Source organism: Oncorhynchus gorbuscha, linkage group LG09 (assembly GCF_021184085.1).
Source record: "Oncorhynchus gorbuscha isolate QuinsamMale2020 ecotype Even-year linkage group LG09, OgorEven_v1.0, whole genome shotgun sequence".
In the NCBI taxonomy this organism is placed as follows: domain Eukaryota; kingdom Metazoa; phylum Chordata; class Actinopteri; order Salmoniformes; family Salmonidae; genus Oncorhynchus; species Oncorhynchus gorbuscha.
The window spans coordinates 55,903,729-55,916,356 of record NC_060181.1 but is presented as its reverse complement, the minus strand read 5'-3'; the positions used below and the strand labels follow the sequence as shown (position 1 = coordinate 55,916,356).

At 42.2% G+C, this 12,628-nt stretch overlaps 1 protein-coding gene across 1 annotated transcript in view; it reads right to left on the bottom strand.

The window, feature by feature from the left end:
* The window catches only part of LOC124043784 (3-hydroxyisobutyryl-CoA hydrolase, mitochondrial-like), a 52,144-nt gene that overhangs the window by 21,249 nt on the left and 18,267 nt on the right, over nt 1-12,628 (bottom strand). Inside the window, exon 7 of the mRNA XM_046362744.1 lies at nt 4,188-4,266. Coding sequence (XP_046218700.1) covers nt 4,188-4,266 — 79 coding nt within the window. The remainder of the gene's footprint in view (nt 1-4,187; nt 4,267-12,628) is intronic.

The window sequence follows — 12,628 nt, the reverse complement described above, 5'->3', positions numbered from 1 at the left end:
TCCTCTGGCTACCTTACGTTTCTAGGCTACTAAAAAAAAAAACGACATTCATTGTTTGATCTGGAGAAAGCCATGAATAAAGTGTATCCTTAAGTCATATTCATGGAGAGTAGGAAGTAAGTGCAGTCAAAAACGTGATTTCCCCCGATGTTTTATATGTTATCTTATACACTATGAGGTTGGAATAATACTATGACATTTTGAAAATGATGTTGACCCTTTAGGGGTAACAGCGGTTTGAAAATAATTAATAGAACAATAAGAAAGTAAACCTCTGGCAATAAACGAAACACTGCCATCACGTACAGATGCGTGCGACTCTTGGTGGCAGTAAGAAAACACTGACATCCACGACAGTAAGAAATCCATTGCCATCTGAAGCCCATTCAACATTTACTTTTTTTTATTACATTAAAACCTCTTGAAGCTAGGGGGAACTATTTTTATGTTTGGAAAAATAACGTTCCCAAAGTAAACAACCTATTTCTCAGGACCAGATGCTAGAATATGCATATAATTGACAGCTTAGGATAGAAAACACTAACGTTTCCAAAACTGTAAAAATATTGTCTGTGAGTATAACAGAACTGAGTTTGCAGGCGAAAGCCTGAGAAAAATCCAATCAGGAAGTGACTCTTATTTTGAAACCCGTGTTCCTATGCATCCCTATTGACCATTGAAAGGGATATCAACCAGATTCCTTTTTCTATGGCTTCCCTAAGGTGTCTATAGCGTTTAGACATAGTTTCAGGCCTTTATTTTGAAGAATGAGCGTGAACGACCACATTACGTAGCTCAGTTGGTAGAGCATGGCGCTTGTAACGCCAGGGTAGTGGGTTCGATTCCCGGGACCACCCATACGTAGAATGTATGCACACATGACTGCAAGTCGCTTTGGATAAAAGCGTCTGCTAAATGGCATATATTATTATTATTATTATTATATTATATATTATGGTCAGGCGGTGGCTCTCAGAGTGATTTTTGCTCAAAAGAGAGAGGCGGCCATTGTTCCTCCCAGTCCTAGTGAAAAGCAAACTGTCCCGGTTGATATATTATCGAATAGATATTTGAAAAACACCTTGAGGATTGATTATAAAAAACGTTTGTCATGTTTCTGTCGACATTATGGATATAATTTGGAATCTTTGTCTGCATTGTCGTGACCGCTATTTCCGGTGGATTCCTGGGCATAACACACCTAACTTTATGGAACAAAAGGAACATTTGCTGTCTAACTGGGAGTCTCGTGAGTGAAAACATCCGAAGATCATAAAAGATAAATGGTTAATTTGATTGCCTTTCTGATTTTCATGACCAAGCTTCCTGATGCTAAGTGTACATAATGCTATGCTAGGCTATCGATAAACTTATGCAAACGCTTGTATTGCTTTCGCTGTAAAGCATCATTTCAAAATCTGAGACGACAGGGTGATTAACAAAAGGCTAAGCTGTGTTTCGCTATATTTCACTTGTGATTTCATGAATATGAATATTTTCTAGTAATATTTTTTGACTGTTGCGCTATGCTATTCAGTGGTTGCTGATGACAAATATACCGGGATGGGTAGTTTAGTTAAACTAAATAACTTTTTGGGGGGGGATCCTCATACACTTACAATGATGTTCTGATTCTTGCTTTAACAGTCGCTGAGATATTGGTTGTGATCTCAGCAAAAACAAATTGCTATAGGCAAAAGCTAGCCAAAGAGCCATTTTACTGGTGTAAAGTGCTCTTTAAGCATAACACAGTTGATTTTAGATAACGCCACAAACATTACGCATGATATTCATAAGAGCCTTCAAATTCAATTATGATCCAAAAGTAATGTGAAATGCACTCCTAAGAAAAGTGTAAATCAAGGCTTTTTTTGTTGTTGCTGGTGTTCTTTAATTAAAGAACTCCACCTTGTTCTGCAACCAACTTGCACGCATCGTCCTTGTGCGACAAACAGAAAGGGGTCTATAATAGCTCATTTTCCATTTTCCCTTCCCCACTCAGACCACTCAGACAGTCCAAGCTAAGTTCTTGCTTGAGAAATTGCTCTTTTAGACTAATTTAATTGAAAACAATCATATTAAGGTACTTAACTGTTACCCAGAAATTATTTGATTTTGAGATCAAAACGGCTGCATTGGTGCCCATTATATATAGATAAGTAAAATTTTAGGCTATAGCCAAATGCCCATGCACTGACAGAGAGAAAAAACAAATGTTTTGTGACTGGAAATTTTGCGCTGCTTGGGTGGAATTCTCCACTCTGTCTGGCCTACATTCCCCTCTTTGCGTTCTGTAGGCTATATGACATATTTATTGAAATAGGCTCCAGTAAATAGGAATAGGCAAATTACACTGAATGTCACTTGTGTGCTGCTCTGCTGTGCGCTGCGAGACTCGAGTTCAAATAGGTCTAGAGCACCCGCTCTCTCTAAATCCTGTCCAGATGAAACAGGTTAGTGTGAATACTGGTCTTTTTGTTGTCACGTCAAGATGTTGTTAGCATCGACGCCGGCTGTCAATCACCGTCGACAGACAATGCTATTGTCTGCTATTGTAATATCGCCCCAACCTTGGAGGTGATTGATAAAGACCGAGCACACACCATCCTTCAGAATAATTATTGACAATATACAAACGGTCACAGTCCAAAACATAAAGACATTTCAATTTGATTCAGGAACATGCGCTGGGTTCAATATATGGCCCCCACAAGTTTGACAAGATTATTTAGAGATTTTGGGACAAATGCCCTATAGCATGTGTAGACTGAGAGTTACAAAAAGAAACAAACAATTTCAACTTGCTTGCATGGAGTGGACATCCACCAGAACTAACTTAATTGCTGTGAGAAACCCTGAGATAAGACTAGCCAACGTAAGAGGGGAGGCTCATTAACCATAGAAGAAGAGTACCATTTCAGACATTATGCATCTCTATGGCCTATTACGTCAGCATCGATATACAAGATGACCCCTTTCACGGCAAACCACACTGATAATTACAGGCTAGTACAAAACCTGCCAAAAACACAGCAAAGCATCTGGATCGATTCAGAACATGTCCTCCGTCGATGACTGTGCTGTTCATCTTTGTACAGTATAAGAGAGCCACTATGGCATCAGCCAGTATGGTGAAATTAGTAAAGAAAATCATCAAAACATAACAGACAAACTACGAAACACCCAAAATGATCTGGGACACATTATCATCACGTGTGGTGCCATGAAAGCTTTCTATTGTGCATTTACAATCAATCGTCTCAGGAAAAGTGGCCCATCTTCGACAATCGAGGAGTGTAAGGTGTCCATTATGCCTAGTGGAACAGTTTCTGGGCAACCTCACACCTGGCAACATGGCACAAAGTGCAAGCGGGTATGAGTGACTGTCTGAGACCAATGATCGACACTGAGGCTCTGTGTGAGACTGGCCTCAAGCATTTGAATGAACTTTTGATTTGCGTTTGGCCACGTGACGAGCATTCCTTCCTTCCATCACAAGTAGTACCCACTAGGTGATAATCTGCATACCCTCTTTCACACTGCATAACTTTATATTGTCAGTTTCCACATAAAACAGTATTTTCCTATGGTTCCCAAGGTCCCCATAAACACTTAAAATAATAAGACTGATATAGCCAAATCAATTTGTGCACTTAGGTTTATATTCAGACTTTAGATACGGATACTTACTGTAGTTTGAGAAAAGAATACAGATTTTGACCTCAGAGTTAAACAGGTAACAAGCTATTGCTTAATTAGATAGGTATTAAGATTTTTTTACTGCTAATTATTGTCACTTGAAAAAGAAAAGCCGCACACACTAGGAGCTCAGATGCAATCATTTAAAAGTGATAACCTAATTTACCAACTAATTACTTTGTCACCTGAAGTGTGACCATATAACTGAGGAAATATGCTGCTTGGTGGTATGAGTTGGTCAAATAATTTTCTCATGTTTACATAATAACTACAGAGAAACAGCTACAGAACAGCCTGTTGGCCTGTTCATACCTGGCTGATGATGATGATGATGATGATGTTCTTCTTGCAATGCTTAACTCTGCATGGCCCATTTATTATTAATGCACTGGAGCGACCGTGCAAAGCAAGGCAACACACTCGCAATAACAGGAGCCAAACATGGACCTCGGGGGAAGAAAGGGGCGGATGCCAGTGCATCGTCTTACCGATTGCCGTCTCAGGCATGGCAAACAGAGTCTTCTCAGTGGCCACCCGAAACCGCCCATGGACCGAGAGGCCCACACCCTGAAAAGCAGAGAGAGAGTGAGAGTGTTAGAGTGAGAAAGAGAGGGGAAGATAATGAGAGAGGGCATATTAGAGGACTAGAGACAGAGTGAGGCAAGAAAGAGGGAAAGTGAATAGATAAGAGAGAAGATGAGAATGATGAGAGCAAGAGAAAGAAAGGTTAAGTGAGGGACATTAACAATTTATCTATGGATATGAGTGATGTGATTGACGGAGAGGTAGGTAACAGATTGGAAATGTAGACGGAGGTAGAGGCCAGGCTATGCCCTTTGATCTTCTGTGTGTGTGTGTGTGTGTGTGTGTGTGTGTGTGTGTGTGTGTGTGTGTGTGTGTGTGTGTGTGTGTGTGTGTGTGTGTGTGTGTGTGTGTGTGTGTGTGTGTGTGTGTGTGTGTGTGTGTGTGTGTGTGTGTGTGTGTGTGTGTAATGAGCCTCCTAGAGCACTTTTGAATAGAATGGCGCTGGGGGGGATGGCTGTAGTTTAAGGGCTACAAACCAACTGTGCTATTTTGTGCGTTTGTAACTTATTTTGTACATAATATTGCTCAAACTGCACAAAGATGTTTTTCTTTAATGAATTTGACAGGAAAGGATATACTGCTTCTCTGAGACCAGGCCCAAATCCCCGTCATTCGCGTTAAGATGAAAATACAAGGGGGGATGCCTTGTGAATGGGTAACCCGCCCCTACCATCAGTTCTATTGGCCAACGTGCAATCACTGGGGAATAAACTGGATTATCTCCATTCGAGACTATCCTACCAACAGAACATTAAAAACTGTAATATCTTATGTTTCACCGAATCATGGCTGAGGACAACACGGAAAATATATAGTTGGCTGGGTTTTCCATGCATCGGCAGGACAGAACAGCTACGTCTGGTAAAACGAGGGGTGAGGGTGTGTGTCTATTTGTCAATTAGAGCTGGTGCGCAAGCTCTAATACTAAAGAAGTCTCAAGGTATTGCTCACCTGAGGTAAAGTAACTCATTATAAGCTGTAGACCACACTATCTATATTTTTCGTAGCAGCCTATTTACCACCACAAACGATGCTGGCACTAAGACCGCACTCAACGAGCAGTATTAGGCCATAAGCAAACAAGACAATGCTCATCCAGAAGTGGCGCTCCTAGTGGCCAGGGAATATAATGCAGGCAAACTTAAATCCGTTTTACCTCAATGCAACCAGAGGGGGAAAAAAACAACCTCTAGGCGACCTTTACTCCACACACAGAGACGCTGACCATAATTCTATCCTCCCGACTCCCGCTTAGAAGCAAAAACTTAAGCAGGAAATACCAGTGACGCGCTCAATACGGAAGTGGTCAGATGACGCGGATGCTACGCTACAGGACTGTTTCGCTAGCACAGACTGGAATATGTTCCGGGATTCATCCAATGGCAAATCCAAATATGACACAATTTCAATCGCACTCCACACTGCCCTTTCCCACCTGGACAAAAGGAACACCTCATCACTAAGCTAAGGACCCTGGGACTAAACACCTCCCTCTGCAACTGGATCCTGGACTTCCTGACGGGCCGCACCAGGTGGTAAGGTTAGACAACACATCTGCCACATTGATCCTTAACACGGGGGCTCCTCAGGGGTGCGTGCTTAGTCCCCTCCTGTACTCCCTGTTCACCCATGACTGCGTGGCCAAGCACAACTCCAACACCATCATTAAGTTTTCTGATGACGCAACAGTGGTAGGCATGATCACCGACAACGATGAGACAGCCTTTTGGGAGGAGGTCAGAGAACTGGCAGTGTGGTGCCAGGACAACAACCTCTCCCTCAACGTGAGCAAGACAAAGGAGATGATCGTGGACTACAGGAAAAGGAGGGCCGAACACGCCCCCCATTCACATCGACGTGGCTGCAGTGGAGCGGGCGGAGAGTTTCAAGTTCCTTGGTGTCCACCTCAACAGACTATCATGGTCCAAATACACCAAGACAGTCATGAAGAGGGCACAACACCTTTTCCCCCTCAGGAGACTGAAAAGATTTGGCATGGGTCCTCAAAAAGTTCTACAGCTGCACCATAGAGAGCATCACTGCCTGGTATGACAACTGCTCGGCGCTACAGATGGTAGTGCGTACGGCCCAGTACATCACTGGGGCCAAGATTCCTGCCATCCAGGACCTATATAAGAATAATAGAGAAGACATCAAAACTATGAAATAATACATATGGAATCATGTAGGAACACACATAAAAAGGTGTTAAACTGCATTTGAGCCCAATCAGTTGTGTCATGACAAGGTAGGGGTGGTATACAGAAGGTAGGCCTATTTGGTAAAAGACCAAGTCTTGGCAAATGGCGAAACAGCTCAAATAAACAAAGAGAAACGACAGTTTATCATTACTTTAAGACATTAAGGTCAGTCAATCCGGAACGTTGCAATTACTTAGAAAGTTTCTTCAAGTGCAGTCACAAAATCCATCAAAAGCTATGATGAAACTGGCTCTCATGAGGACGGCCACAGGAAAGGAAGACCCAGAGTTACCTCTGCTGCAGAGGATAAGTTCATTAGAGCTACCAGCCTCAGAAATTGCAGACCAAATAAATGCTTCACAGAGTTCAAGTAACAGACACATCTCAACACCAACTGTTCAAAGGAGACAGCATGAATCAGGGCTTCATGGTCTTATTGCTGCAAAGAAACCACTACTAAAAGGACACCAATAAGAAGAAGAGACTTGCTTGGGTCAAGGAACAAGAGCAATGGGCATTAGACCAGGTTAAATGTCAAAATTTAGTAGGTGAACGGATGATCTCTGCATGTGTGGTTCCCACCATGAAGCATGGAGGAGGTGGTGTGGTGGTGCTTGGTTGGTGACACTGTCTGTGATATATTTAGAATTCAAGGCACACTAAACCAGCATGGCTACCACAGCATTCTGCAGCAACACACCATCCCATCTGGTTTGCGCTTAGTGGGACTAATCGTTTTAAGCAGGACAATGACCCAACACACCTCCAGGCTGTGTAAAGGGCTATTTGACCAAGAAGGAGAGTGAGAGTGCTGCATTAGATGACCTGGCCTCCACAATCACCTGACCTCAACCCAATTGAGATAATTTGGGATGAGTTGGAATGCAAAGTGAAGGAAAAGCAGCCAACAAGTGCTCAGCATATGTGGGAACTCCAAGATTGTTGGAAAAGCATTCCAGGTGAAGCTGGTTGAGAAAATACTAAGAGTGTGCAAAGCTGTCATCAAGGCAAAGGGTGGATACTTTGAAGAATCTAATATACTTTGATTTGTTTAACACTTTTTTTGGTTCCTAAATGATTCCATGTGTTATTTTATAGTTTGATGTCTTCTCTATTATTCTACAATGTAGAAAATAGTAAAAATAAATAACCTTTGAATGAGTAGGTGTGTCCAAACTTGACTGGTACTATATGGTAAGAGAGACTGCCGTCAGCCCAAGCTCATTTTATATAAGTTTCCTCTCAGTAAAAGATCAGTGTAAAAGAGAAGCACATTGTTCACAATACATGGCCATTGGTTAAGAACAGCTGCACAGCTCCCTTAATCTTAACATGATGTGGATAGCCTTATCTAATCTTTAGTTGTTCTATTTGGCGATAAAGGTGATTTAGAACATGGGTAGATGTGCACAGAGCACATCAGCATCTGCTCTGCATTGATGTCTGTGAAAGAGCACGTATAGTCTAGTCTGCAGTGAGTCCGTGACTACAGACAGGCAGGCAGCTGGCTAACAGTAACAATAAACATTGAGCCAAAACAAACACATAGACAACCCCAACCACCCCGGGTAAATCTAGGAGTTGTGTGACAAATGGCAGTGCAGATTAAACAACATCTTATCAACAGAAACTGAACAGACGACTCTCTGACCGGGAGATATGTAGCTCTGATGTGACGTGAGAGCCCCCAATTGACAGGCATGACCTACAGACAATGACCCTTGAGCTGAGTCAACTCTGCTTGGGGTAGCGTCAGGGACACGAGGGGGCAGCAGCCCAAAGAAAATTAGATATGCAGTATAGGAGACCTTTAAGGAAATAAAAGCATAGAATGACATTGAGGAAATTACGAGATGATGGGAGGAGACCTTGGTAAGGAAAACAGAACTTTACTAGTTGATTGAACTGCCCTGACAGAGTCAATGGTCCCCGGAGGATGGAAATCTTTTACCGTAGGTCTATAGAGCAGTCAGTGGTGATAAGTGTCATGGTTAATGTATCAATACCTCCATCTCCTCCCAATACATTCCAACACGCACCCTTGCAGCAATTCAAATCAATCACATTTTGCTGAAGGCCTAAAGCGTCAAGTGATTTCTGTCGCACTGAAGGATGATTTATATACAAGGACCAAATTAGCTTGTAGATAGGGACTTCTACATCATATTTGACCTCTCTAACTAGCATGAAATTGTGTATGAATCTATATTTCATGAAGTTCTGATTACATTTTTTCTAGAATGTACAGGGTAAGGCTTATTTATGAAGCGTTGTGCGTGTAAATGGCCGTTGAAGGACATGCTCCTTGTTTGGTTCCCTGAGTCATTCCCATCGAATCAGGACACCAGAGATAGAGAAGCCATTAACAAATGGATGGAATTTGCGTTGTCTGTCTAGCCAGCTCTAACCAGGCTTTCCTCCGAAGTGGAAAATACCACCCATTGACATGGCTGTGCAGACTCTGGAGACGGGAGTGGAAAAAGCAGATTCCCCCCCTCCCCACCAAGGTTCAAGGAGAATCCTTAACAGGACGGAATCTGAGGCCGTATATCTCTCGCCTTTTTATAAACGATGGGAACTGCTGGGCGGAATGAAGAAGCATGAAAGGGAAGCACTTCGTTTAACATTCCATGAAATGAAATCATACCCATAAAAGTAAAAGGAACAGCATGATCTATCGGTACCACCATATTACACAGGTTTTCCTGGGAACATGGTACTTGTCAAATATACAGTGTAGCCCAGGACTAGCACGTTCCTCACATTCTACCGCTTCATCAGGAGTCACTGGGTTATTCTCATCTACAGTATAAAGCTATTAAAACCCTGCAGAAGTGTGTTTTTCCACACCTTTATAGGAAAAAACTTCTCCATAAAACACAATGAAGGGGGAGGTCCGATCTGACTCTTTTTTCCACTTTCACTCAGCTTTGCATCTTTACTTTAGTAGTTAAGTTGTAGTAGCCTACTGCTCACTAGAATGGCATCAGAGGCAAAGACAATTGCTAAGTATTCCCTTTGAAGTCAAAAAAATCTGCCCGATTTGACAACAGTTCATTTACAATCCTCTGGTCTTTGTGTGGAATAACATTTTACATTTACATTTTAGTCATTTAGCAGACGCTCTTATCCAGAGCGACTTACAGTTAGTGTATTCATTTTAAGATAGCTAGGTGGGACAACTACATACACTGAGTGTACAAAACTCCTTCTCTTGACATAAACTGATCAGGTAAATCCAGGTGAAAGCTATGATCCCTTATTGATGTCAATTGTAGCTCCCTTCAGTAACCACGAGCACAACCGTTCCTTGATTTTAACTGGCGGCTTTATTCTGTAGTTTTAGTCAGAATTATCACCTTCCGTGAGAACTATAAAGTAAATGAAAAATACAGTTAAGCACACTCTTACAACCTTATTTTACGAGTGACTTATTAGCTTGGTATAACTCTGAAGTGCTTACATACATAACAGTTTAACCGGCGTTATAACGGGTTCAGATTAAACACATGAATAAAGGAACAAATACCTCATTGGCTGCTTATTACAGAAGGGAGGAAATCAAACTTCACACTTATTATTCCTGGCACGAATAACATCTCCATTATCTAATGAAAGCAGGAGAGAGGGGCAGGCTAATCTAACTATGACTGAAACAAGGTTAAGGGATTTTCCTTGTCTTTTCAACAGGAGTCTAAATGAAAATGAAAGGAAGTACCCTGAGGAGAAACTAAGGGGTCTCTGTTAGAGCCGACTCTCCCTAAATGAAACCCACAGATAGTATTACAGAAACATTAACGAAACGGAAGGCGTTTCCCCCGGGAGGTAGGTAAAGATCGCATACACACAACTAACCAGGGCCAAATCTCAATCAATGAGCAGCCATGACTCCCAAGCCTTAGCCACAAAACAGTCCTCTCTGGTCTTCCTACAATATTAGAGCCTTTCAATAAATATGGAAATGTACCGCACTCTTGAGAAGGAGCTGAGTGCACTCTACCAGCCGTTATTGTGGTGTAAGCACTTCTCACACAACCACGGTCTTGCTGTTTCAATGTAAGGCATAGATTTAATAGTGGCTTTCATAGTGGCTTTCATAGTGTGACTGGTTTTTGGATTCAGAGTTTGTGTGTGGGGTGTGAACGTGTTCTTGGTCTGACCTATCAGGATGATTCAATTCCCCATTTCACCCTTCAGACTATAAAGTCATGCTTGGCAGAGGATTGCTAATAAGATGATCAAAAGACCTAGCCGTCTTAAGATGAATGCACTAAGTGTAAGTCGCTCTGGACAAGAGCGTCTGCTAAATGACTAAAATGTCAACCTGATGTTGTCTTTCCTGTCGCTGTACATCCTCTGTTTACATAATCGACAGCAGACACAGGATAAGGAACTGGGATGATCTAGCTAGAACGTCACTAAAATGTTACCCTCTGAACGGAGTTGGGCATTCGTCATGCCGTGGCATTAGATAATCTGGTATTCATCACCGCATCACCTTCGCACACGTGCCAGTAAGCCTTTACATCACAAGGAAAACTAGCCTGGGGCTAACACGGGATCAGTGCTAAGTAAATGAATACAGTAAAGGATCCCCTTTGTTAGCATGGAGCTTTATTTAGTCCCAATGGAAGGGCTGAGGGGTCGTCCTCATTCTGCAGCCTCACCCTAATCAGAGACACAGACATATCACTACAAGTGGGATGCGTTCATTATGAAACACGGAGGGACTACATGGACTTGTCCAATAAGAAATTCTCATTTACAGTTTTAGTTGGAAGTTTACATACACCTTAGCCAAATACATTTAAACTCAGTTTTTCACAATTCCTGACATTTAATCCGAGTAAAGATTCCCCGTCTTAGGTCAGTTAGGATCACCACTTTATTTTCAGAATTTGAAATGTCAGAATAATAGTAGAGAGAATGATTTATTTGAGCTTTTATTTATTTCATCACATTCCCAGTGGGTCAGATGTATACATACACTCAATTAGTATTTGGTAGCATTGCCTTTAAATTGTTTAACTTGTGTCAGGCATATGTGTATAGGTGGCAGGGAAGTCAGGCGCAGGAGAGTCAAACGGAGTGTAAAATGGAGTCTTATAATAAAGTCCTAGTAACATGCTCCATAACACTAAACAGGAAAAGAACATAAACAAAATATGGGTACGAAAACCCGTCGCGCACCTATACAACAAACAATACTACACTGACAATAAACAATCTCTGACAAAGACATGAGGGGAAACAGAAGGTTAAATACACAACAGGTAATGAATGGGATTGAAAACAGGTGTGTGGGAAGACAAGACAAAACCAATGGAAAATGAAAAATGGATCAATGATGGCTAGAAGAACGGTGACGCCGAGCACCGAGCACCGCCCGAATAAGGAGAGGCAACGACTTCGGCAGAAGTCGTGACAACTTGGGTCAAACGTTTTGGGTAGCCTTCCACAAGCTTCCCACAATAAGTTGGGTGAATTTTGGCCCATTCCTCCAGACACAGCTGGTGTAAGTAAGTGAGTCAGTTTTGTAGGCCTCCATGCTCGCACACGCTTTTTCAGTTCTGCCCACACATTTTCTATAGGATTCAGGTCAGGGCTTTGTGGTGGCCACTCCCAATACCTTCACATTGATGTCCTTAAGCCATTTTGCCACAACTTTGGAAGTATGCTTGGGGACACTGTCCATTTGGAAGACCCATTTGGAACCAAGCTTCAACTTCCTGACCGATGTCTTGAGATGTTGCTTCAATATATCCACATAATTGTCCTCCCTCATGATGCCATCTATTTTGTGAAGTGCACCAATCTCTCCTGCAGCAAAGCACCCCCACAACATGATGCTGCCACACTCGTGCTTCACGGTTGGGATGGTGTTCTTCGGCTTGCAAGCCTCCCCCATTGTCCTCCAAACATAACGATGGTCATTATGGCCAGTTATATTTTTGTTTCATCAGACCAGAGGACATTTCTCCAAAAAGTACGATCTTTGTCCCCATGTGCAGTTGCAAACCATAGTCTGTCTTTTTTATGGCGGTTTTAGAGCAGTGGCTTCTTCCTTGCTGAGCAGTCTTTCAGGTTATGTCGATATAGGACTTGTTTTACTGTGGATATAGATACTTTTGTACCTGTTACCT